This window comes from Populus trichocarpa, chromosome 18, assembly GCF_000002775.5.
Source record: "Populus trichocarpa isolate Nisqually-1 chromosome 18, P.trichocarpa_v4.1, whole genome shotgun sequence".
Taxonomy (NCBI): domain Eukaryota; kingdom Viridiplantae; phylum Streptophyta; class Magnoliopsida; order Malpighiales; family Salicaceae; genus Populus; species Populus trichocarpa.
In genome coordinates this window covers 10,226,865-10,253,094 of record NC_037302.2, presented here as the reverse complement: position 1 = coordinate 10,253,094, position 26,230 = coordinate 10,226,865, and the positions used below count along the sequence as shown (strand labels likewise).

At 33.8% G+C, this 26,230-nt stretch overlaps 3 protein-coding genes and 1 non-coding gene across 5 annotated transcripts; 3 read left to right on the top strand and 1 right to left on the bottom strand.

Annotated features, from left to right (window-relative positions):
- Positions 1-238: 238 nt before the first annotated feature.
- LOC7488931 (probable lactoylglutathione lyase, chloroplastic) lies at positions 239-4,578 on the top strand. The gene is made up of 9 exons (XM_002324978.4): positions 239-609; positions 787-976; positions 1,061-1,185; positions 1,354-1,418; positions 1,589-1,801; positions 1,891-1,938; positions 3,067-3,174; positions 3,351-3,491; positions 4,184-4,578. Exons 1-9 carry the CDS (start codon positions 480-482, stop codon positions 4,223-4,225), a joined length of 1,062 nt encoding a protein of 353 aa, XP_002325014.4. The 5' UTR covers positions 239-479; the 3' UTR covers positions 4,226-4,578.
- A 1,663-nt stretch (positions 4,579-6,241) lies between these two features.
- On the top strand, positions 6,242-10,277 carry LOC7488930 (probable RNA methyltransferase At5g51130). The gene is made up of 9 exons (XM_002324977.4): positions 6,242-6,469; positions 7,077-7,369; positions 7,450-7,561; positions 7,718-7,765; positions 7,949-8,210; positions 9,046-9,133; positions 9,276-9,341; positions 9,540-9,608; positions 9,739-10,277. The coding sequence occupies exons 2-9, from the start codon at positions 7,106-7,108 to the stop codon at positions 9,826-9,828; spliced, it is 999 nt and encodes a 332-aa protein (XP_002325013.4). The 5' UTR covers positions 6,242-6,469; positions 7,077-7,105; the 3' UTR covers positions 9,829-10,277.
- A 4,808-nt stretch (positions 10,278-15,085) lies between these two features.
- TRNAK-CUU (transfer RNA lysine (anticodon CUU)) lies at positions 15,086-15,158 on the top strand. Its single transcript has one exon. It is a non-coding gene; the product is annotated as a tRNA-Lys (tRNA).
- Positions 15,159-18,052: 2,894 nt separating this feature from the next.
- LOC7488929 (casein kinase 1-like protein 3) lies at positions 18,053-22,697 on the bottom strand. Of its 2 annotated transcripts, none has more exons than XM_024590312.2 (14): positions 22,440-22,697; positions 22,297-22,337; positions 22,127-22,196; positions 21,894-22,042; positions 21,718-21,813; positions 21,553-21,623; positions 21,369-21,430; positions 21,187-21,250; positions 20,901-20,985; positions 20,652-20,778; positions 20,072-20,154; positions 19,817-19,925; positions 18,961-19,079; positions 18,053-18,739 (listed from the first exon to the last, which is right to left on the bottom strand). In XM_024590312.2, the coding sequence occupies exons 1-14, from the start codon at positions 22,513-22,515 to the stop codon at positions 18,563-18,565; spliced, it is 1,329 nt and encodes a 442-aa protein (XP_024446080.1). In that variant the 5' UTR covers positions 22,516-22,697; the 3' UTR covers positions 18,053-18,562. The 2 variants fall into 2 exon arrangements, with proteins under 2 accessions (XP_024446080.1, XP_002324433.1); XM_002324397.4 differs by having other exon boundaries at positions 19,817-19,871; positions 22,440-22,696.
- Between the last annotated feature and the right edge of the window lie 3,533 nt (positions 22,698-26,230).

Genomic DNA, 26,230 nt, shown 5'->3' with positions numbered 1-26,230 from the left:
TAACACTATCAAGTATATTTATTTTATAAGCTTGCGGCAACACGCGGACATGTCATCTCGTAATTTATTAAACTCGGTAGACAATTATAGAGGTAATTTTCTCTAATTGATTTTTTTTTAAATGATAGTGGGCTCGTGAAGCAGGGAGTGGGCTCGTGACTATCGACGGCCCCATTCCATCTACCGACAGCACAACACAAGAGACAGTGCCCCCCCTCGATCCGAATCTTCGTAAAGAAACCTCGACTGAGCTCGCTTCACTCCTCAGCTTAGCACAAAAAAAAAAAAAAAAAAAACATCTTAACTTTATTCTCTCCTCCTATTCGCTGATTATCACAAACCTCTCCTCCCTGTTTCTTCCAGCACAGAACAAGGCAGATAGATATCTTAGATATTAGAAGAAGAAAAGGGATATCTTAGATATATTTGTTATTTAAATAGAAAATTAAGAAATTAATTTAACGGTGAGGATAACTCCCATGGCTTCCTCCACAATTAGACCATCCTCAGCGTCTTCTTTGTTCAGGCTCTGTAATACTACCAATACCTGTGCTGCTTCTCTTGTTTCTCTTCATCCTTCTTCTCGCAGATTCCCTTATCTTGCCAGTGGTAACCATTCTCTTCTTTTCTTCCCATCTGTTTCTTACTATTCGTTGAATTTGCTTTATATATATATATATATATTTGTAATTGATAATTCATCTTTACATTTCTGGAGATTCTCTAGTAGCAATCTTATTGAAAGCTAGGGCTTTTATTTGTTGTTGATATGTGATGGTGATGCAGCTGTTCCTCAATCGCATTTCTTCGGTTTGAGAGCTTCTTCTAAGATTTGGAGAGGAGAGAGTAGAAGCATTACAGCTGGAAACATGGCACAAGCAAGCACAGCTGCTAGTCTGTTGGAGTGGGTCAAAAAGGACAAGCGTAGAATGCTACATGTTGTTTATCGCGTTGGGGATTTGGACAGGACTATAAAGTATGTGTTGTGTTTTTATCTCATTTCTTTGTTTTTGCTTATGATGATGATGAGCAAGCAACCATCTCATGGTGCTGACTGCAGGTTCTACACTGAGTGTCTGGGGATGAAGCTGCTGAGGAAACGTGACATACCGGAGGAGAGATATGCAAATGCCTTTCTCGGATATGGACCTGAAGATTCTCACTTCGTCATAGAACTCACTTACAGTAAGTGAACTCACTGCCTTTCCGAGACAGTGAGCTTATTATGTCTACCTTTCCTAAAATTGCCACAATGTGATTCCTTATGTTAAAACAAACAATTCAGTACTTGATGTCTCCGAATTTTTTGTATTTTTTTTTGGGTGTTTATTTTTAATTGTTTAATGCTGCCAGATTATGGAGTTGACAGCTACGATATTGGAACTGGATTTGGACATTTTGGCATTGCACTTGAGGATGTAATTTTCTATGGCTAAACTTTCTTTCTTAAAATTTATTATTCTTAAAACTGCAGTCAGATTAAAATGACTAGTCCTTGAGTTATTCTTTTTCTTACTATCTTGGACAGTCAGCTGTTCTGATGGTTACTGAAAAACTTGAACTAGGTTCCATGTTCCCTTTTGATTAGGTTGCCAAGACAGTTGAACTCATAAAGGCCAAGGGTGGCAAAGTGACCAGAGAACCTGGTCCTGTTAAAGGTGGCAGTACAGTTATTGCTTTTATTGAAGATCCTGATGGTTATAAATTTGAACTGTTGGAAAGAGGACCCACACCTGAGCCACTCTGTCAGGTTATGCTTCGGGTTGGTGATCTTGATCGCTCTATAAATTTTTACGAGAAGGTGTGTTATTCTGGCCTGATCAAGCAACCATCTGCTTGCTGATTATATCATGTTAATAGTGATAATCTGAAACTTTTTTTATGATATAGGCTTTTGGCATGGAGCTTCTTCGCAAACGAGATAATCCAGAGTACAAGGTAAATTGGCCTCATTTGCTAAATGCATGTTGTTCACCATATTCATATCTTGTTCATACCCTGTAACAAATTAGTTTCTTAGAATCACTAAAATTAGGCCTGATTAGTTGGTGTATTTACTTTAGTACCTTTCCAACTTTAAACCTTTTATTTTTCATTGCCCCCAAGGCACGAAGAGAACAGTAACTTTGCCGAACTTTCTTCAAGAAGGTTCTCTAATAGTATAAGAAGTGGGTAGGTGCTATCATATAGAAGAGAAGTCTGCCCCAGTCACAAAACTTATCTCGCCAAGACTTAAGAGTGCATGTGGATCTTGGCATCTAGGGTTCTGGCTTTTTCTTTAATAAGTGACATCCCCTCATGCCAGTTTCCTTCCCTCTTGGGATTGATGTCCTCTTCTATGATGAATGACTGGATCAAATAATTGATATATAAAGGATAAGATCCCTCCTTCTTTTGACAATGAAGTATGTATACCTGGTACTACTGGAAGGAGCAGAAAAGGATATGTAAAGTCCTGTAGCTATTCTGAGTGGGAGTAAAATAGTTTTGCTAAAGTTAGTGCGGACTATTTGGAGTGCAGTCAGAAAAAAGGTAGGCACTATTAATCTTCGGATGGAATCTTGTTGAGGCCTCATTCAAGCTTTTATCCTTTATGTGGATGCTCGTGAGTTTGGCTTGCTGCTTTGTATAAGGTTAGATGGGATATAGGATGAAAACCAACATTTCATTGTGACAAAAGAACACTCCCTAAGAGACAATAAGGTTATTTTCATAGCTTACATGGAGCAGAACCCATGGTAGGCTGCATTAAATAGGTGTTACATTACTTTTTTATTATCTCCAATTTCCATATCAAATTGTGGTCTTGAGAAAGTACTTGAATGTTTTACTTGTTGCTTGATCCTCTTGCATGCATTGCTTCTTTGCATTATGTTTCAAATCTTTTGTGTATTCATGACAAACTGCCATTACAACTTGATCCTTTTATGTAACTCTGAATTGAATATGTACACTGTCTTGCATTTCTAGATCAGTTAATTTGATTAATTAAAAAAATTCTCTATACACCCTTGTTTGACATCTGATTTATTGTGCCAACTGACATAATCTTGTTTCAACTACTAGTATACAATAGCAATGATGGGTTACGGCCCTGAAGATAAAAATGCTGTGCTGGAGTTGACATACAACTATGGGGTCACTGAATATGACAAAGGAAATGCATATGCTCAGGTATGGACTTTTTTCCTATGTGGTGGAATTGTGTTTTGGTGGTGTTCTTGAAATGCTATAGTTGTTTATGTGCCTTTGTTTCATGAGGAATTTATTATCATGGTACTTGATGAAAATGATTGGTTTTTCTTGAATCATTTTGTGATTTTGATTTTTCCCTTCTATCATTGTAAAAGATTGCAATAGGCACCGATGATGTCTATAGAACTGCAGAAGCAGTTAAACTCTTTGGTGGGAAAGTTACCCGAGAACCTGGACCATTGCCTGGTATCAGCACCAAGATAACTGCATGCTTGGACCCGGATGGTTGGAAGACGGTACGAGTTTAAAAAGTTCTTGCCTTGTGTTTCTGCCTGATGACATTTTTTTTGCTATCAAAGCAGTAATGTTCGAATAGATTGTACTTGCATTGAGTGATTTTATTGGCATTTCTTTGTCATATCTTTGACACAGCTGCATGATCTGTTGAGAGTAAATGAGCATATTTCATCTATTTAATTACAGCACAAGTACTGTTGACAGTAAATAAGTTTCATCAATATATAATGTTATTGGGGTATCACTTGAGTTACTACACAGAGACTTCTTTATGAGAATGAGGATGTCCCTGTGCAAGGCAGGGCTGCTAAAGTTTTCTTGATTTGAATGGTATAGGACTAGATAGTCAGATCCCTGCTAGAATTATAGGTAACTCAAATTTCATTGATGTTTTAGTCTGGTTTCTTTCTTTCTCTTACTATAATTGAAACACTGGCCAAGATGAGCCTAGGGTGGCATCTTAATAACTGAAGAGTTTGTTCTTGGGCTTGACTGATTAAAGACCATTACAAGACTCACAAATTGAAGATGTGAAACTTGCCTGTAGATCATCTGTTATCATGTGTATAACTGCATATTGAATTGCAAATCCTATCTTCAAATGTAAATTTTGTGTCACAAGGAAGAATTTGAGGAACTCTCTGCATCTGTAATGTTTGTTTCGTTTTACAGTTTTTATTTTCTTTGACAGGTTTTTGTAGATAACATTGACTTTCTCAAGGAACTGGAGTGAGTTTCAGGACAGCATCAATATGCCATGCCCAACTCTAATCTTGTGCCAAACTGTTGTCCAAATTTATCGCTTGTGAGATAGTTATCAATTAGTGTTTTGTAGATAAACTGGTCTCTTTCACAGGATCGCAATTCGCAGCTACAAACCTACTGGTGGCAGCTTTCTCCATTCTGTTTGATTGAAAGAGAGGATTTTTTACAAAATACTTGTGTTTGATCAGTCTGTTTTGAAAGTTATGTAAGCATACGTAGAATACCTAAACGATGTGTATTGTAACAAGCCATTTCTGAGCTCAAGATTGTCAACTGGCAGACGTTTTGCATGGAAAATTGAATGTTCAGGGTTTTTGTGAAGGTTCATATCATTATACCAAGTGAATATCCAAAGCTTAGTATCTTTGTACAGCATGAATGTCCGAAGGTTTTCTTCAATCGTCTGTCTACTGTACAATTTCTAACACCTCTTCTTCTCACACCATTTGTTTGTTATACAAAGGGTACAGGTTCGTAGCAAGAGGTTTGTGGTAGAAGAGCGTGCTCGCCGGAATGAAGGGCCTCAAGGTTCCCAATTTGTACTGATTCAAGATTTCAAATAGAAAAAACAAAGGTTTAAAGACTTGGAAACAAAGCTCTGGTACAATCATGAAGGAAATTCTCTTTTGATTTTTTAAATAAAGGTAAAATGTATACATGCAATACCAATCAAGTAAACTTAGTACACTAATTACGTAAGAAAATAAATAAAAAATCTAATATCATGAAATTAACTCTAATTTTCTATGCAAGAAATCAAAAAATCTCATCAAGCAATTCCTTGGTTGTAATTTTGCTTTCTTCCTTTTGCTCTACTTATGTCATGAGAAGGAAGGGTAAATTAAGGGTGTTGTTTAAGCATTTTTGCTGATACCTTCATTTTTCTTTAGTTTCAAACATGAAACGATAATAATTATAAGGGGTCAGTAAAAATATACCGAAAAACCGATTAAATTAAGAAAACCAGAAAAAAAAAATCGAAAAAATCGAACCGTGAAAAAAAAACAGATTAAAATTTTGAAAAAACCAACTGGTTCGGTTTCGGTTTTATAAGCCTGAAACTGAAAAAATCGAACCGAACCCAAACTAGAAAAAAAACTGAGCTAACCGAAAAACCAAGTCAAACAGGAAAAAACCGAGCCAAACCGGTTTGAACCGGTTTTTGTCCTAAAAAACCGAACCGAACCAAAACCGGTCGGTTTGAACCGGTTTCGGTTTTTTTTAAAAAAATTCGGTTTGGTTATTTTTTTTTTATAAAAATCGAACCGAAAATGATTACCGTAATAATTATTATGTTCTGTTTTCATTCCTTTATTATGAAAGAAAGATTGTGATTTTGCATGTTAGGACTTTGCATATGAAACTATGTTTTATTTGTATTTTTTTTTTCCATTTACTTTTGATTTTTGAAAGCTCTTTTCTTTGCATTATTACTGAGAAACTTCAACCAGAGCTTGTTAATAATCTTATAGGCTTTTGATATTGCGAGTAATTAGTTTTTTCCTCGTGCGATGCCGCATGTCCCCTCTAATTATTATATTTTTATTTAAATTTGCAGGTTTTAAAATAATACTTCTAAAAATTCTCAATTACATCATCCATATATTTTTTCATTACTTCTAAAAAAAATATATTTTTAATACCAATCCATATATTTTTCAATTTCAATTTCAATTTTATTTTAAATTGTATGTTATTTATTTCATGAAAAAAAGGAGAAAAATGAAAAAAATAAATCTATTATTCAAGATGTCTTAAGACTCTAAACCAAATGTAAAGCAATTTACCGGTCCAAGCAAAAAACAGAAAAGAAAAGCCATCTAAACAGATGGTTGTTTGTTTAAATATTTTTTATTTATAAATATATTAAAATATTTTAAAAGTATTAAAAAAAAATATTTTTTTTTAAATCAAATTTTAGAAAAAACACGGTGTCACTGCGAAGCCATTCATCAACACCAGCCGACCCTTCTTTAAAAAAAAAAAATCGAATCCTCCTTTACTAAGAAAAAAAAAATCCCTCAAAACCATAAACAAAAGGCCTCTGTCATTCTATACCCAGTCATAGCAGCCGCTGGTTGGAGAGGTAAGAGAAAAGGCCGAAACGTCGCCACCCCAAGCAGCTCCATCCTCACAACAGTAGCTAGCCTCGCATACTCCCAACTCACCATCTTCATCAAACAGTGACCCCTTTACAGTCGCAACTCTAAAGGTAAGATTTTTATCTTTTTCTTCGTTTTTGTTTACTGCATGCAAAAAATCAGAATAGAAGAAAAGGAATTAGACGTTTAAATATGGGGGGTTTTGTTTTGGTCCTTGCATGATGATGATTATCAAATCTAATTTGGCTGTAAACTAATGATGAGCTAAAGTGAGTTTGCTTTTGTCGGTTTCGCACACATTGAGATTTTGCATTATAGTTTTGAACAATTCTGGGTATGTAAAGAATGGATTCGGGTAATGTTGGATGATGTTTGCTTGACATGGACAACGTTGGAGTCTTGAATAAATAAGGTAATATGGGGCTAAACATTGAAAATAAAATAAATATGCTCCCTTTGCTTTCGGATTAACACAATGAATAAAGTGATTTAACTTAGTTTTTTGTCTTTCGATTTGTCAAAAGTGAAATCTTCCAACCTTTAAACTTTGGTTCCAGATGATCAGTTTTCTTTGTCAAATTTTTTTCATGTTTTATAAACCATGGAGCGGCAGGATGGTCTAGATTTTGTTAACGTGGCAAAGCTTATGGGGGCTCTTGGTTTTTCCTATTCTTAAAAGGACGCATAAACCCAACTTTTTGCTAACAAAATTTGCAGATAGAAACCCTTCTGCTCGCACTCTCAAAATGACAGAAGATAAAGAAAACAAAAACGGAATCATGGAGAGGAAGCGGAAGCGGAAGCAAAATGATAGAAATAAGAAGAATCCAGAAGAAAACCAAAACAATCACAATCAAGATCAAGATCAGAAGAATGCAGTAAAAGAGGATAAGGAGAAAGAAAGTGAAGGAAAAACAACAAAACAAGAAGTTACCTCTGAAGACAACAACAAGAGGAAACACAAAATTGTATTTCCATTCGGCAATTATAGAAACTACTATGGTTATCGTGTAAGTATTTTAATTTCATTTAATATATTTATTAATTAGTAATTTATGATTTATTTATTTATTTATTCATGAGATGACAGATTAATGAAGTGGATGGAGACCCAAGACTTAAGGTCTTTGAGAGGGATTGGTTTCAAGGCAAGGATTGTCTTGACATTGGTTGCAATAGTGGCATTCTCACCATTCAAATTGGTATTTTTTTCTTGCTCCTTTTAATTTACATTTCACATTTCAGAAATTAGGCAAAAAGGAATTTTCTTTGTAGTAAAGTTGAGGGGCAATTTATGCTGTGTTTAGTTTTAACATGTTTTGACCTGTAATTAATGCAATACTGGATATATATTGCAGCAAGGAAGTTACACTGCAAAAGCATTCTTGGAATCGACATCGACTCTGGTAATATTTATATTCAGATAGAAGTTGTGTTATTTCAAAACATTCCCTGTTTTTATTTTGAGTTAATGATTGCATATGTTACTGTGTTATGTGGAAGAGTGTTGAGATTGCTAAACCAATGGAGTTTCTTTCATATATATATATATATATATATATATATATATATATATATATAAATTCCAGATAGAGTTTCAGATGCATATTGGCATTTGAGAAAATTTGCAAGAACAGAAAATGTTGAGAAAAACAGTACAAAGGTTACCAGATTGGAGGTTAAAAATAAAGTAAATGGTGCCAAGCGAAGTGCATCTGCTTCTTCGGTTGAGACAAAAGAGGACAGCTCAGCTTCTAGTAAAGGAGATCTATTTGATGTAGTTTCTTTCCGACAAGAAAATTTTGTTCAGAGTCAGCGTCCATCAGAGAAGCAATATGATACAATTCTTTGGTAAGTTCCTCCTTTCTTTATTTCATGTCCTGTGAACATGTATTTATGAAGGCATGATTAAGAAAAACAGTCAATAGAATGAGATCATTTTATTTTCACTGCTGGCCAACTGAACGGATCTTGACCATAGAGTTGAATAAATTACTGGGTTGTTATTGCCTCACTTATTGGGTGTTTCATTTCATATAGCATTGTTCATTTTTCAAAATATAAGGTTAAATCTTCATGTTCCATTAAATGAACTGGACTAGATGGAATAAATTCCTGTCAAATATTCTTTTGCCTTGTCCTAGATACTTAAGTCTTCTCAATCGGGCAGCACTAGTAAATCTTCACTGTTTTATCTAAAATCTTTAGAAAAGTGGATTCCTGTCGCAGCTGGTCCAAATTAATAACCTTTCATGCAATTGTATGTGACGGATTCTGTAGTGACCTTACTTGAACATTATTGTATTTGTTAAACCTAAACTAACATACTAGGAGGTGCATTCACCCTCTTTAGTTAAATCTAGAGTAACATGGAAAGAGGTGTCTTAACTCCCCTTATTTTTTATTTTACCACTTATTTTTCTAGATACTGTATCTTGAAATTTATTTCTTCAAAGAAGGCTTTGCTGATAGAAGACAAAATAATCAGAGGGCTTGACTTGCAGAACTATCCTCTCCATCTTTTTTTACCCTTTCTCATTGTGTATGCATGCTGAATGACCTCTTGGCATTTTGTAGGTCCTCATTGCTGTACTTTATTGTAATATTGATTCTTTTTTAAGTTTTTAAATGCATTATTTACATTATTGAGGGATATGGCCTAATGTGATTTATGGTGTGTTTGCAGTTTGAGTGTGACAAAATGGATTCATCTGAACTGGGGGGATGATGGATTGATTACTTTATTTTCAAAAATATGGAGGCTTCTACATCCGGTAAATGTGATATGCATTTATCTTATGCTAAATAATTTTCTTGTCATTACAAAGTTCTTCATGAAATTTGGTTATGGTTGTTTCATTAGCACACCACTATTTCTGATGTGTACATTGAAGGTTAGTGTCTTACCTTTGGCAGGGTGGCATTCTAGTGCTAGAACCTCAACCTTGGCAGTCATATGAGAAGAATCGACGTGTCTCTGAGGTATTAATCGGTGTTCACCTGGCAGATTGTAGGAACTGGATGTGTGGATATGTTTTTCTGTTACTGAAACAACAGAATAAAAACCTTTTAGGATTGTTAGATAAACGTACTGGATTTTCAATGTAGTTAAAATTCAAGATTTTAATTATCGAATTACGAACTTTTCGATGTGGTCAAGGCATTTTTCCACTTGTGCAGACAACAGCAATGAATTATCGAACTATCATGTTTCGTCCGGAAAGTTTTAGGGAAATTCTTCTGGATAAGGTATGTTTCATGATTTGCCCTATTAACATGGTTGATTGAACAGAGGAATAGACATTTTATGGGTATCTTCTTTATCAGTCTCTGCCTCTGTTTAAGATTTTCATGTACATGACATTCTGAACATTTGCAGATTGGATTTAGACGGGTAGAGGACATTACTGATGGCTTGTCAGGCAGCAAAGCTGGATTTGATAGACCCATTTTTGTCTACCACAAATGACCAAGTAAAGGAAGATAAACTAGCAAGCATGAGTCGCCTAATTTTATGCAATGGTCTTGGTTCTTGACGGATCCAGTGTGTGGAATATTTGCAAGTGGGGTCAGTTGATGATCTGTAACCACAAACCTAGCCATCAGTGCATAGGTTCAAAATCATGAATCAAGTATGCGCATGTGGCTCAGCTCGTGAATGCAGCATTCCATGTGTGCAATACCGGTGCGTAGGCAGCAGGAGTAGTGTGGGGGCTTTGTGACCTGTGGGAAGCGTCCAATCCAAATGCTTGCATGGTGTTTCCCATTTATCTTACCTCATCTTTTCAGGGTGGGTAAGCATGAAAATTCATTATAGGTGAAGGGAATTTGTCCTCCAATTTTGTATCTGCTCCACTAGCATATATGCTGCGAATGTTACTAATGCTTCGTTATCTAGCGCTATTTCTACTTTCAAAATCTCCTTTCTTCGCATTTAGATTTTGTGAAACACAGTTTGAATTTTCTGGGCGTGTGCTAAACTGAGAGCCCAGCGAGCCCAGCGAGCCTCCAATTCGTCCAACGCACAATTGATCATCACTAGATACTTACCCGTGTTTTTGCCGCTGGTTGGATATATTTTCTTAACAAAAAAATTTATACGCAAGCATTTTTCCACATGTTTTTATAGTAAAAAATTTTAAAGGAAAATTAAAAAGATTATACATATATAATCAGATATATAATCAGATAAATTGAGAAGTTTGTATTAATAAATGAAAAAACAAAACATAAACAAGATAAGAGTAGACTAAAATATTTAATTTTGTAAGAAAGAATATTTATTTGACTGTGTTTACTAAATTTATTTATTAAAATAATTTTTCATTCAATCAAATGACAATAAAAATAGAAACACATGTTAAATTGATTAAATAAAATAAAATAAAAATAAATATTATGTAAGGATGTACATATTAGAAATATCTTATGAGAAAAAAAATATATTAAAAAATAAAATTCATCTATATAAAAGATTAAAAAAATTATAGATAAATAAAAAAAATCTCTTAAAAAATTAATACTGAAAGATAAAATTAAAAAAAAACTTAAGCTTACAAGAAAGGAAAAAAAATGAACCGGGAGAATCTTCTAAACTTAGGTTAAACTCCAAAATCCACACCTTATTAAATTGTAGATCCACATACTTATTTAAGAATATGAATTCAATATTGAAGGATAAAATAAAAAAAATTCATTAAAAAAATCCATCAAAGTATAAAAATAACAATAATGAAAAATAAAGGGAGATGAAATAATAAAAAATCAATTTTAAAAATAATATTAAATAAAATAAGTAGCAATTAAAATAATGAAGATTAAATTATAGTTTTATGCGCCCTATAAATAATAAATATGAAAAATGGACTATTGATTTGTTTTTGTGTTATATTTCAATCCATGTTTGTTTTCTTGGTTTGATAAAATCAAATTATACTTTGTAAAATTGAAAATTAATTTCATGTGGGCACATTTTTTCACTTTTCAAACACAGCACAATACTCTAATTGGAACAAATTATAAGGTTTAAAAATAAATGAGCATACCATACCATGAAAGGAAAAAATAAATAAAAAATTTATTGACCAAAACAAATAATTGCTAAAGGACCAGAAAGGAAAAAAAAAAAAAAGGGCCAATCCAGACACACTGCATAATGCATACGTGTCATGAGGGACAATGAAAGAAAGAGTAAATAACCTTTCTCTTTGTATTTTACTAGGTAGTTGTTCTAATTATTAAACCTCAACCGATCTAGTGGGTCAATAAGGCAAGTTGATATTTTAACCTCTAGTTAGGGTTAGGTTTTAAATTAACACGGATGGATGAGAGTTGATCCAATTTGATCTAATTAATATAACAAATGTATCCACGAATCAATTGAAACTTGATTTTTTTTCTTAACAAATCAAAGTGACGATGATTTAACGTTTTTTTTATTAAAAAAAATATATTAAAATGATGATGTTTTTGAGTAATGTATATAAGTTATGGACTTGATCGAGTTTAATAATTTTATTTTTTAAAATATTTTTATTTAGTGATACAAAAATAAAAATAGTTATTTTTTCTTATTAATGCATAGTTTTTTTAATTAATGCACTTTTTCTTTATCTTCACAAAAACATGTTATTTTTATGAGAGGAATTGTTTTTTTTAAAAAAGATTTTATGATCATCAAAGCAAGTTTTTATTAGGAAATTAAAAAATTATGAATCAATAATTTTTACACAATTATATAAAAAACATATGAGAATAATTATTCGAGAACATTATATAAAAATTTACAATAAAAAATTAAGAAAATAGATATTTTATTCTTAGTATAAATTATTTTAAAACTTTTGTACATAAGGCTAATAGATAATTATCCATAAAACAATCTATGATGATTATACCATCATAAAAATTCTCTAACCATCTTAAAAACTACTGCATAATAATTTTTTAGGAGCACATTTTATGAATAAAAGGCAAGTACATATAAAACAAAAGTTTTGGCAAAACTTTCAATCACTTGAAATAAGAAGAAGAATTTTATCTCTTTTGATCTAAACTCCTTTTTATTATTAAAATATATATTTATTATTTCAAAAATACTAAAAAAAAATGAAATCCTTTCTCCGCCACTAAAAAAGGGAGGTCCATAACATAGTTTTTTCCAGTGCAATAAAATTATATAGTGTCTATCTTTCGTAGGGGGTATTCCGTGAGTTTGCCTTGCTATCTTAAAGCATGTTTTTAAATTGAAGGAAAGTTTTGTTAGATAAAAAGTTATCATGATCTCAAAAACATGTTTTAATAAAAAATATTAAATCTGATGAAACCATGTCAAAAACATATTAAAAATAAAAAACAATTTCTTCATTGAATATTCATAAATCTTTTTTTTTTTTTTGCATAGAGTATTTGATAATTGAAAAAGAAATTGTTGATATTCCCATAAAAACTCATAACATTATTTACAAACTATGTAAAAATTAAATAATAATTTAAATATCATGCTAAATATTTTATTCATAGTGTATTTTAATAAAAATAAAATAAAAATATTAAAAAAATCCATAGAAAAAGGCCAGGTATCTAGAAATAAAAAATTGGATTCACATGCCTAGCTTAGTAAAGAAAGACCCAACACATGTGGGCCTCCAAAAGTCATGGTATTTTTTGACACTACAAATACGATGAAATACATGAATAAAAAAAAAACCTAAAAATTTAAATCATATGAACATAACACAAAAGTACGAAGTCGAAAAAAAAAATTCAAGATCCTGAACTGATAACTGATCAAGGACTGAAAAGGATTATATATTTAAGCAATTTTTTAAACTTAACTCAAAATTAAAAAAAAAAAATTAAAAATTAAATTTAACTAATAGCGATAAATAAAAGAGTCCGAGATAACCCGAATTATTTTTAAAATGAATTAAAAATTATATAGAAAAAAAAATAAATAAAAGATTCATTGATCAAAACAAATAATTGCTAACGGAGAAAAAAAATAATGACCAACACACTGTAACAATTCACAATACATATAGATATCGAGAAACAATGAAAGAATGAAAGAAAGAGTAAATATATAACCTCATATGAACATAACACAAAAGAATGAAAACGGAAAGAAAAAAAAAAGGTTCAAGATCCTAAAGGAATAATAAAAACCCTTTTAGTTTACTTTGGTAATGGTTAATTGTTAATCGTTAATTAATGTAATGTGTTAACTTGGATGTAGCTCCGGTCCGGTCTATAATGACCCGCTTCAACCAATTTGGCTGTTGTAATCCATAAACATTCGAGCACACAAATGATTAGGAAACAGACTGATCTTTGTCTACTGTCTGTTAAGGGTTAGGTTTCCTTTGACTGTTCTTAGTATCTTCCATGAGCTTGGCTTATGTTAACTTTCACGCACAAGAAGAACCAACCTAGGGATGGGTTCCAGCTGTGGAAGGGGCACAGAAAGAAACTGTCCCATTTAATCTCCATCATGACAATTTAATTAATTATTCCAGTTACAATGGGCGCCATTCCTCCCTCCCTCTCTCTATGTGGCCTGAACGGTCTCTAATTACTATGGCAATAATTGAAAGCCATTGTCCCGCCAGTTTAAAACCCCTTAGGATCGATGCCTCAAATTTCCATTACACTCTCCACCAGACAATGCATTCCAGAGATCAGAATTCCACGGTTTCAAAGCTGTTTTGTAATGTTGAGCAACAACGATATGGGATTTCCACCCATTCCATTACAGCCTTGTACTCTAAACCCAAGACCCACGTTGACAACTTAGGTTGCATGAAGATTGCGGCTATACGTGGGCCTGGTGAGAAAGAGAAAGGCAGGGCTAAGAGAACCATGTCGTCTACGGTTCTGGAGATTCCAGGTGAGGAAGACTCGTCCAAGCGCTCTAGCACCCTCGAGGAAGACTTTGACTCGATGTCTGACGCAGAGTCCTCATGTCATCATCAGGGACTGGATGTCGTTGATACAGCACTGAACGATGAAGAACGCAATATTGATGAGTTGTTTTACCATGAAGAAGCAAGAAAGAAGCTTAAGTTGTTGGCAGATATGGTCGGAGCTGACACGAAAGAACCTGGGTTTGTGCTGGCTAAAGTTGTGACTGTTTTGAAGAGCTTGAGGAATGGAAGCGGTCATATCCATTTACCCAGAAAATAACTGTTATATATTGGGGTACTGATCCATTAATCCTTGCCTGTCAGGCTGTCACCCATCTTCTCCGACCATAGTTATGAAGACGTCTGGCCTTCTCTTCTTGTGTGTTCAAACGATCAACCCTAAATATTTCTCCAATTGCTGGTGGTGAGAGCATTTTGCTGGCGTTTGAGAATGATTCTTGGTTTGTGCTTTCAATGTTCTAACTGGAACGGGCATGCTTGCATCTCTTCTATATTATTTCCATTTTTTACAGGGATGTTTTCAATATTTTAGAATCCGTACTGAGTGTGATCAGGATTTGCCAGATCCAACCCCTCTCCTTATGAAGGAATGGCACGTATGTATCTGTCGGGCGGTACTTTTAAATCATTCTATAATTTGTTCAATAATTTAAGTTAGTGCTATTCTCGCTCTATAATTTATTATTCAAATTCCATAATCTACTTTTATTTCATCAAATTGTAAACCATCCTTGGAATTTTACGAGGACAATCTCATCAACTTACTATGATATAGTAGATATAGCATTTTTACATCAAAAAGCCCGTCTAGCTCAGTTGGTAGAGCGCAAGGCTCTTAACCTTGTGGTCGTGGGTTCGAGCCCCACGGTGGGCGCTTTCTCTAGTATTTTCTTTTTCTATTCGCTTTCTACATCTAAGTGTTTTTGTCTGGTATTTTCCTTTTCTATTCGCTTTCTATATATCCAAGAGCGTGTACGCTGTTTGCCAAATAATAATAATAATAATAAAATTTTATTTTATTTACAATTAAATTTTTTAAATATTTTTGAATTATTTTGATATCTTAAAAATAAATTTTAAAAATAAAAATAAAAATATTTTAATATACATATTTTTAAAAACATAATTGCTATAATAAAACCAAACACACTCATTTTTGTGTCCCTTGAATAAAAAATATTTAATATTGCGGTCAAAATACAGTTTTTTAAAATTTAAATTTTCTTTGTTTATATATTATTTTAATATGCTTTTAAAAAAATAATAATTTAAAAACAACTATGATAATTGGTTAAAGCAATGAATTTTCTTTCTAAAAGTAAATTATTATTTGTACACGCATGGGTTAAAATTTAATAACCTTTTGACATCTCATTTTTTTTTATTCACCACCCACCACAATTAATTCGAAACATCCCTAAACTAATTCATTTTGTTTTGCTAATGGTCCTCCGGCTATCAATTTCGTATTTCATGTTTTATTTTTTTTTTATTTTTAGTGAATGCCGCTAGTTAATGCATGATTTCGTCAATGATTCAATGGAAACGGCAAATCTAACAAGCAGGCACTCAGCACAGGTCCCAATCTAGTATCAGTATATCATGGCTCCATTACTTTAGATTAACATTTATTTTCATCTGCCAAGGAATAATTTCCTCCGCCCTTATTTCAGCCAAGTCTTCCATCCTTCAATGCCTAATTTCCTGCTTCTAACGCATATTCCCACGACAGACTACCGAGTCCCCAAGGACATTTGTGGAGAAGCAGCAGCACACCCAGGAAACTCAGTCTTCATGCACTTCCTCTTACTTCCTGGAGGAGAGCTAGCTTGAAGGGAGAGGACCGTTGAGATTTTAGAGATAATCAAGTGTTTACCACCGAAGAACACTTACTGGATGGTTTCATGGCAGCATGAGACGCAAACTCAGTACAATTATTAGCACTAAAAAACAAAAGGAGGCCCAATACTGAGTAGGTTTTGCACACACTATCTCGAAGACCTTCCAGCGGAGGCTTCCCCTTTTCTCACATGGTCATATCAGTGCTTCAATGCTACGAGATCCTCAAACTGCCCCACGAGAACATTCATGGCACAGTAGCATGATATGCCCCTCAAGGCATCACAACAGAATTATATAGAACTGTCCTGGCAAATGCTGAAACCCAGCACACTCATGCTTCCCAAAGTCAAAACATCTTAATTTTAGTAAAATTGTATGAAGAGGCTCTTCAAGGACCAAAGATACTGCCTCAGTAGCTGAAAATGATAATGGGCGTGCCAAATCTCTCAACTACACCAATCCCAAGCACATACAAGCATATGCGGGGAACACCCATGCAAGCAATTACTCCAGTACTGTAAATGACAAATTGAAATAACTGAGAATACACCAATATGCCATTCCCCATCCTGTATTCCGCGGCTTTGACTAGAAGCCGCAATTTCAAATCATATGATTACCAAAATAAGCTGATTATGTTGCTGGCTCCGTTCTTCGAGCAATTTCAACCAGCCCAACCTACATAATGATTCTTACATCTGATGCTCCTTGGCTTTATCATGGCAAATGCTTATTTCTACTTTCACAAGAAAATGACCAATTTCACAATCTGTCAGTTGCATTAATGATGCAACTTGACTGCACAAACATGCTGAAGCAACTACCAACTTGCAGAAAAGTAGATCCACCTAATATACCAGCAGGAAAATGTCTTTAACACCTACCCTGGTCTGCAGTCAGGCAACCTCTTCCAACCCAAGTAATGATAAACATCAAGGAACATCTGTTTTACGGTCTTCAATTGCCATCCCTGCATGATAATTCTTGGTTATATTCATTCCTTTGGATGCTGTAGGAGAGAAAAAAATACTCCAGCAAATTACCAAGTATGAACTAATAATAGAGAGACGATTAGAACTGTTTACAGCATGAATATCGATTTGCTACAGGTTCATATAACCTTGTGCACATCAACTTAATAGAACTGAATAAACTTATGATATTCAGCGAACCTGGGCAATCAAGGAAATTATATTTTTAGAACACAGGAAGGTAAAAATCAAGACAAGGACAGCTGAGTCACATCTCAAATGCAGGCAGAAGAAAAAGACACAAGACAGAAAAAAAAGAAGGCCAAAATAAGGCTGCAATTAAGAAGTGTTACAAAAAGGAACAGCGAGGGCCATACCAATGCTTATCTCATTTCTCTTCATCAGCACCTTCAGGAAAGGACCATAAGTTAAAAGGGCGAGAGCACGATCAAGAAATAGAAATCAAACAAAAACACATTGTATAACAGATCGTTTGAGAACAACACTACTTCAAATCGTTCTGGTGACTTGATCACATTTTTAAATGCATAGAAAGATGCATCTCAATGTATAAATCCATCTGTCTTCTACAACTAGTTTATCTAAAAATCTTCAGAAGCAGTAACTTTTTCCCATGTTTATGAAATCTCTGACATATAAAACAAGTGGATTATCAATCCTGTTCAGCTTACACACTTACACTTGCATGAAAAACATCTATTACATTTACCAATAACCTCATGTCAAAAAGCATGTCAAAATGACTCCGATAATTCTCCTGTGTCGGAAAGAATCATGGGGAATTTATGTGTAACATGGTAACAATATTCATTAGAAATAGGGCATTTCCAGTGATTGAGGTGCAAAATGCTCCTGGAACTGTTAAGGCTCCAGTGATACCATAGTAAGAGTACATCAGGAACTTGGAACTATAAATCAAGTAAAACAAGGAAAATTGTCATCAATAATCCACATGGAAAAACGGATTTTTTATATCCCCTGGTGGCAAAAACATGTGACGAGGGGGGCAAAAGCTTCACATTTAAATTCATTACATATATCCATAAATACAGTATTCTATTGTCATTCATGACATCTATGTACAGGACAGAAACCAGGCTTTGGATAGTCGATATTTTGTAACAACCAAAGTGTTCGTAGTCACCTTAAGAAAAAACAATGTGAGCTGGTTTTCTTAGAGGAACAAAGTACACTGGAGCCCATAAATATGCAATGGAACTTCTTCACCGGACAGAGGTGAAACAGTGACTCCAAATCACCAAAGATTTTGCTGCCTCCAATAGATATATCACAAGAATCCTCTTAACCAGATCCATTGCTAAAACATAATGAATGGTATTGCATCAACCATACTGTTAATGGAACAGTATAATTGCATTCCCAGAGGCATGTACCCAAACTTTGTGCACGACTGATGTATGGACAAGAAAAGTTACCATCTTGCTCACTTTGCAGAATGAATGCGTTGCAATGATGATATCCAGCTACTGGAAGGACCAATTTTATTGTTGTGTCCATGAGCAGGGTTAGCACTTTCATTTGGCAGAACAGGCTTTGAGGCATGTCGTTTTGATGTCCCACCAACTTGAAATGAAGTGGAGGGTATGTGCTGACTCACAATCTACAAAAGAAATCAATTTTAGAATTCATAATATTTTAAAATCAATCCATGAAAGGCAATTTTGGGGTGATTAATTCACAGTATTCTTTGGCAAATCAATAACACAACACAGGAACAATGGGATTCAATAATATACACATTATAAGTAGCCAGAAGACTTACATTCCTGTTAGTGTGATAAAAACATCTTATTTGCTTATTTGGTTGGAAGTATAACTTACGTTCTTGTCAGCATGAATATCAGAAATCAGATTCTTTCCCAACCCTGATTTGGATTGCATGCGTATGCCAGGACCAGTTGATCGCATGATCTCAGATGAATAACAGGCATTATGACTTCCTGCAAGTTAGAACAAGCCTTAGTATATCTAAATAAGAACCTAGTCATCAACAATGATAAATGTCTATATAAACATGCAATACATAGATTAATATTTACCTAAAGATACATGCACCTCTACCTAATTATTGTTCCATTTGGAAGCCAATCTCATCAAGTGAGTAATTCTGTAAATAAGTTTTACAGATCATCTTTTATGCATTGTAAAAACACTTGATTTAACCACATGTCATTTGCTAACAAAGGGTGCTTGTTGAAAAAAGGGGGTTAAAACCATATAACTCTTTCCACAAATCAATTCCCAAATCTATGAGAACAAGATTCTGACAGCCTTTGATTAAGTACATCTTATGTTTTATGAGACATGTTGCATCTTTTGTCTTAAGGAGGGAGGATTTTTTTATATATTGCAACAAATGTTTCTCCGATCTACTCCATTCCAATTATAAGGAGATAAAGATAACAAAAGGCACCACAACAAGGAGGAGATTAAATAGACCACGATAATGCGGTCAAGCCTATGCCGAAAAGAATTTGGCTATCATAGGGTGATCTAGCTAGTAAAATGGTGCGTAATACACAGAGGGACTTGTATGGCCATGAAGAAGATAGGAACTTCTATGTGGCATTCTCAAAATATGAATAACCACCATTGGTTATAGCAACAGCAACCCATCAATGGTTATAGCAACAGTAAAATGGTGCGTAATACACAAAGTGCATCAGCAGGATCTAACCTTGATGATTCTCCATGTCTGTCTGCACTGCATGACTGCTACACGCCGGATTTGGCTGTAATATGTAAGGTTTGAATCTTGTTATGAGTATGACTATCCAAATTTCAAACTATTAAAAAATGAGATTGTATAAGATTGCAGCTCATGCAACTAAAAAATTGATTCTGAATATAAACCCTGTGATTACTAAAGCAAACATTTTAAGCAAAGATGGTTGAGGAAATAAAGAAAAATACAAGAGGCAAGGATACTAACCGATGATCGAGGTTGAGATCTATTCTTTTGTGCCTGCTGATACTTTATGATTGTCCAATCAAACACATAATCAAATTCATATCCTGTCATGAAAGGACAGGAAAATGAAGACACCAATTCAGATACATCAGATGAAGCATTTAAATGTAATTTCCATCCCTCAAGTTCAGAAGACCATAGAGAGAGTATAGCACCACCACTAACACCACCCCAACTTTTTTTCTTCTCTTATAGTTGTGGTATAAAGACTAGATCAATTTGTGATTTGATTTTTAGTTTGTTCTTTTTTTTGCAAAGATTGTTTTCCAATGCACAGGACCTCACTAATAACTATGAAAATACCTGATTAGATCTCTAAGCTCATGACTTGTTACTCCTGTTGGTTAAACATGGAGTAAAAACAAAATGGACAACAAAGAACAGGCCCAAGAAAGTATAATAGTTTACAAGAACCAATTTAGACCACTTTGTGGTTTCATGATAAAAGCCTGTGCTTGCAGCCACAAGGAAAGATGTCCGGGCAAGAATCCTTTTTTGTGTTACTAATATATTGCAATACCAACATTTTCTTCGTCAATACCTCCATGGGAAAATAGATCACGAAACAAGCGCTTCAAGAATCCATAATCGGGCCGTTGATCAAATGTCAGTGAATGGCAGTAATGCATATATGAAGCAAACTCCACAGGATGGGATTTGCACAGAACCTGAGAATTAAGAAACATATGTTAAAATTATATTGACGCAGGCTAAAGTCTTCACAATAATTAAATGGAGTTGATTACTTCTATTCACATAGGAGTTGATAACTTCAATAGTAGACACACACCTCAATAGGAGTTGATAACTTCTTTTCACATATTTTGTCATATTTCTGCTTCTTTGTGGCAGCTTTTAAACCCTGCCATGGAAGACTAAAACCACAGGCACGACTGAGTCATTTTATTTTTTCAAAAATCCAAGACTCCAGAACATAATAATCTACTGGAAATGTGATAACTTGATAATCCCAATACCTCAACACAAAACAAAGCCAAAACTTCAGGCCTAGGAGTACATAACTTTAACTGCAAGAGAAAAAAAAGTCCGCCAAAAAGAGAAGCTAAAGAAATTACCTTCCTCTCAGAAAATATAACAGCACGTAGCCAAGTGACTCTAAATCATCCCGCCGACTTTGTTCTGCCACAAACACACAGAATGAGGTGGGATCAGGAGTGATGCTAAGGAAAAGGTAAAAAAACTAAACGTGTTATCCATATACACAGGTTTATATACATGACAATATCTCCTTGCTTACCAATTCCAAGATGAGTATTGCAACTGGCATATCGTGCAGTTCCTGTTAAGTTTTTGTTCTCCCTGCACAGTAAAACAATTAGGAGGTCAAGAATGATGAGGAAATAATCGCTTCTGAATCAAAATTTGCTTCCTGATACATTTATTTTCCTTTCCCCATCAAATTCTCACTAAAGATAGTTTACCTGTAAGGAATATGACGATTGGTTGTTGCATCTCGATATCTTTTTGCAAGCCCAAAATCAATTATGTAAACCTGATGTAAACAAAAGGAGCATGAGAGTGTCAACACATGGTAACCAAGTCTATCAACCAAAAAGAAAGAAAGAAAATACAGGCAAAATCATCACCTGATTTGCCTTTCGACCAAGACCCATGAGAAAGTTATCAGGTTTTATATCTCTGTGCAGAAATCCTTTAGAGTGCACATATTCTATCCTGGTAATCTGCAAAAAAAAATAAAAAAAATAACAAACCATGATAAGACTAAAAATGGTATAAATTTGAGTACCTATAAGCTGCCTACCATTTGATCAGCCAACATTAACACAGTCTTGAGTGAGAACTTCCTCCCACAATACACAAACAGGTCCTCCAGACTCGGTCCTAACAAATCTAGCACAAGTGCATTGTCCTCCCCGTCTACTCCTGACCATTTGATACTAGGAATACCGCCTTCATCAAAACAGATCAAAACTCAATTATAAACATCATCAACCTCACTTATACTACTGATTACATCATTCATGTTATACATACTTCCTCCTTGAAGAATATTATATAACTTCGCCTCGTAAAGCAACTGTGGATGCTTTGTTTTACTGTTCTCCTGCATATCATCAGATTAAATTAAATAGCTAGACAACAGTAGATAAAAACAAAACAAAACACAAAAAACCAAGTCATGCTCAAAAATTAAGAAAACATACTATCTTAATAGCAACGATCTCAAACGTATCGATATGAGTAGCTGCAACAACACAGACACGCAATAAAAACAACAAAAAAATTATCATAAAAAATAAAATTAGCTTAATATGCATGCAAAATAATAAAACTAGTAGCAATTTACCTAGATATATTTCACCGAAGGATCCACTGCCGATCTTGCGGCCAAGCTTGTACTTTCCACCGATGATCCGTTCCATATCAGAGCGCAAAACAAAGGATAAATTATATGTAATTTTTTTATGGATCTAAAACTCAAAATTGAAGAGTTGTGGTAAACGGAAAGCAGAGGAGAAAAGAAAAGCAGAGAGAGAGAGAGATGGTGGATGTGGTGGGAGGTGGCTCTGCCTAGAGCTTTCGTGGCTTTTTCAGATTTGCCGAGGTGGATACAAAATAAATAAAAGAGAGTAAATATCGAGGGTAGTTTTGGGATTTGCATCTGTTGACTACCGACTTCAAACTTTTCGTCAAAAGCCATTTTGGCAACTGTAATTTGATTTGAGGCAGGCGGCAGGTTTCATTTATTTTTCAATTAATTCCCGCAAATTTTATTCCTAATTTGTGAGTTTAAAAACTGGCAGCGGCGCTGGGGTTCTATCAGCTGATTTGTTCCTACCTTAATATATTGCTACGTTGAAGAGGAAAGTAGATTCGTGTCGTGCGTGAAAGTTTAAGGATGAGGCGGAGGGACGTGATTGGCTGGCAGAGAGCGTGTGTGAGAATGATGTACTTGTGCTAGGTGCGCTGGCAGGACCACGGTTGTCTTGGACTGATAGGAGAGTGTGTGAGAATGATATGGGCGCGGGTGCTATCATCGTGCCAATGAGTTTTTGCTCGGCCGTGTGGCCCATGATTCATGGTGATGAACAGCAGAACGTGTTTTCATGCCGGTGCCCTCCCAAAGAACAAAACAAACAATCACAATTGATAATGGGTTAAATGCTGAAATATAATAAATAAATAAATAATTTCCCTTGAAAATAGATACAATTCACTATTCACTATTAAAGTAACGTATATGACCTTTTTTAAAAAAAAGTGTTTATCTTTTCACTATTAGTTATTATATAGGCTTATTTAGAGATATTTTTGTATTTTTAATATTCTAATGAACAGTAAATTAACTATAATGCCCCCTGAAATAAAAAAATCAACATTGTAAGGTAAGGGTTTTAAAGACCTTTTATTTTTTTATACACTATTAAATTACAAATATGCTTTTGGTACCAGACAATAGTCATGGAATCAAGGGGTAGTGGGGTCTTTTTGTCTCGATTGTATTGTTAATTGTTGATATTTTTTCGAGGGTAATAATATAAATTATCATTTAGATTATGTTTTTTAATTTAAAAATTTATTTACGTGTGCTGTCGTGTGGAAGTTGCCACACATTTTGGGTATCAGATGTGGTGACTCCTGGTGTTGAAAAATATGCTTCTATTATCTCATTTTATTCTTTTTTATTTCTTCTTCTTTTATGTGTGGTGTGTGTGATCCTATGGTGACCAGTTTAACGTTGGTTATCTTTTTTCCCATTATTTCTCTCTCTTATCCCGATAAATGCACTCTGGTTCTCATTGTTATTGGTGTTTTATATTCAATCTTTTATAGTTTTGATTTTTGATTTTTGTCATTTTTTCTTTCGTTAAAGTTTTATTTATTTTCAATTTAAATTATAATTATAATTTTCATATATTAAAAAAATATATATTCTAAAAGACGTGAGGAAAATATTGTTTTCCACGCCATTGTTCAATAAGAGACAAATCACAGTGCTTACCAAAATGATTTTCTTTTTTTCATTTGGTCCCTCTTTTTTTCTAATTACATCTTTATATGCCCAAATTGGTGGCCAATTATAGCATATTTATTAAGAAAGTGCAAGATTCAAAGATAAAAGACTAGACTGAAAAACACATAAAAATGAGATGGTTTTTCTAAACTCAGGGTTAAACATATATTTTGGTCCTCTAACTTTTTAAATTATAAACTTTTAGTCCCTAATAATTTATGAAATTCAATTTTGGTCCCAAACTTTTTTTCCCTTATTTCCTGGTCCTTGGTTTGAGAGAGGAAAAAGAAAGTGGCTTAATTCTAGTATTGGAGAGAGGATGTATAGGTTAAGATCGATTTCGACCATGAACACGGGTGATTTCAGTGTCAACGAGTTTCTTTTGATGATAAAAGTTTATCCAAGGCATTTTTCTCCTTAAACTTGCTTGAAATGATAGATTTAAACCTGAAAAGAATTTTAATTTCAGGTTAATTGCAGGGGTTTTGAAGCCAATTTTTTGTTGTTAAAGGCTATATGTTTTACAAGGTGTTTATAATTTTTTTTTTTGAAATATGGTTGCAAATGGGTTTTTATTTGTCTGAAATAGACCTACCTGGTTTTCCACTAACCTTTTTAGGCAGGGCAGGAGACGTGTTGTCTGCCTTAACAAAGCAGATGACATGTTACTTGCTATTTTTTTCAATAAATTAAGGGGTAGATGACTTGTCGTTCACCTCTTAAAATAAATAAATAAAAAAAGTAAGTTCCAGGCGTGGGCATTGCTTTAGGCCTGTGCGTTTGGTCCCTCCTAGCCCAAGAGACTAGGATTTTTTTCTTTTTTATACATTACAGTTGAATTTTTTTAAATTTTTCTTGCTTATTTTTTTTTTCAATTTTATCACTTAATATATTGTTGATTATTAATTGGGTAATGTAATTTGTTTCGGTTTGATTTTGATTTTCAATTACCTCGATATTTGGTTTGTTCTTAATTTTATAGGTATCTATTTCAGATTAAATTTTTTTTATTGAACCCAATTGAATCCATGACTCAGATCACGAGTTTGATTGATTAGTTTCGACTAGGTAGGAACCGGACTTCATTATATTTTTTGTTGTATAAATAGTTCTCGATTTATTTAATTAGATGTATGCATAAACTTCTTGAATTCAACCTAGGATTATTTTATGTACAAAAACATGTCATAAAAGTCTGCATATATACTTTTTTGAAGAAAAAAGAATATTCAACCCTTGGCAAAGCACGAGTTAAATAGCTAATAACAACTATAAGGGAAAGTGATTTCCCTGTAGCAATAAACTCAGTATATTGTTCACTATAATAGTAAAGTGACGTTTATAGCCTTCAAAAAAAATTATTTGGATTAGAATCAATGATATTTTTATCTTTTCGCATGATACATTAGTCATTAGAGATTTGTTTAGGATATTTTTATCTTTTCAATATTCTAATAAACAGTAAATTGACCATAATGCCCCCAAGGAATAAAAAAACTAACATTGTAAGGCAAGGGTGTTTAAGACCTTATATTTTTTTATACACTATTAAATTACAAATATGCCCTTGGTGCCAAAAAAATAGTCATGGAATTAGGGGTATTGGGGTATTTTTGTCTTGATTTTACTATTAATTGTTGATTTTATCTTATCAAGGGTAAAAATGTAAATTAGCATTTAGATTATGTTTTTTAATTTGAAAATATATTGGCGCTTGATGTCGTGTGAGAGCCTCCGTTAACTTTGGGTGGCGCATGTGATTGCTTCTAGTGGTTGAAAATATACTTTTTCCATCTCATTTTATTCTTTTTTGTCTCCTCTTACTTTATGAGTGACATGTGTGATCCTATGGTGGTCGGTTTATCGCTAGTTACCCCTTTTCCCCTTTTATTTTGTCTCTCTTTCCTTGAGAAATGCACTCTGGTCCTCATTATTATTGGTGCTTTATATTTAGTCCTTTTGGTTTTGGCTTTTGATTTTTGTTATTTTGATTTTTGTTAAATTTTTATTTATTTTGAGTTTAATCTTTTTAATTCTAATTTGTATATATTAAGAAATACTCTAAAATGCGCGGGGAAAATATTGTTCCCTACGCCATTGTTCAACCACAAACAAATTATTGT

Coding starts and splice junctions, on each gene's coding strand:
- LOC7488930 (XM_002324977.4), top strand. CDS start 7,106: ATGACAGAAGATAAAGAAAACAAAAACGGAATCATGGAGAGGAAGCGG. Junction 7,562..7,717: donor CATTCTCACCATTCAAATTG/GTATTTTTTTCT, acceptor TATATATTGCAG/CAAGGAAGTTACACTGCAAA. Junction 9,134..9,275: donor TATGGAGGCTTCTACATCCG/GTAAATGTGATA, acceptor TACCTTTGGCAG/GGTGGCATTCTAGTGCTAGA.
- LOC7488931 (XM_002324978.4), top strand. CDS start 480: ATGGCTTCCTCCACAATTAGACCATCCTCAGCGTCTTCTTTGTTCAGG. Junction 1,939..3,066: donor GAGATAATCCAGAGTACAAG/GTAAATTGGCCT, acceptor TTCAACTACTAG/TATACAATAGCAATGATGGG. Junction 3,492..4,183: donor ACCCGGATGGTTGGAAGACG/GTACGAGTTTAA, acceptor TTTCTTTGACAG/GTTTTTGTAGATAACATTGA.
- LOC7488929 (XM_024590312.2), bottom strand. CDS start 22,515: ATGGAACGGATCATCGGTGGAAAGTACAAGCTTGGCCGCAAGATCGGC. Junction 22,197..22,296: donor AGATCGTTGCTATTAAGATA/GTATGTTTTCTT, acceptor GATGATATGCAG/GAGAACAGTAAAACAAAGCA. Junction 22,043..22,126: donor TAATATTCTTCAAGGAGGAA/GTATGTATAACA, acceptor GTTTTGATGAAG/GCGGTATTCCTAGTATCAAA.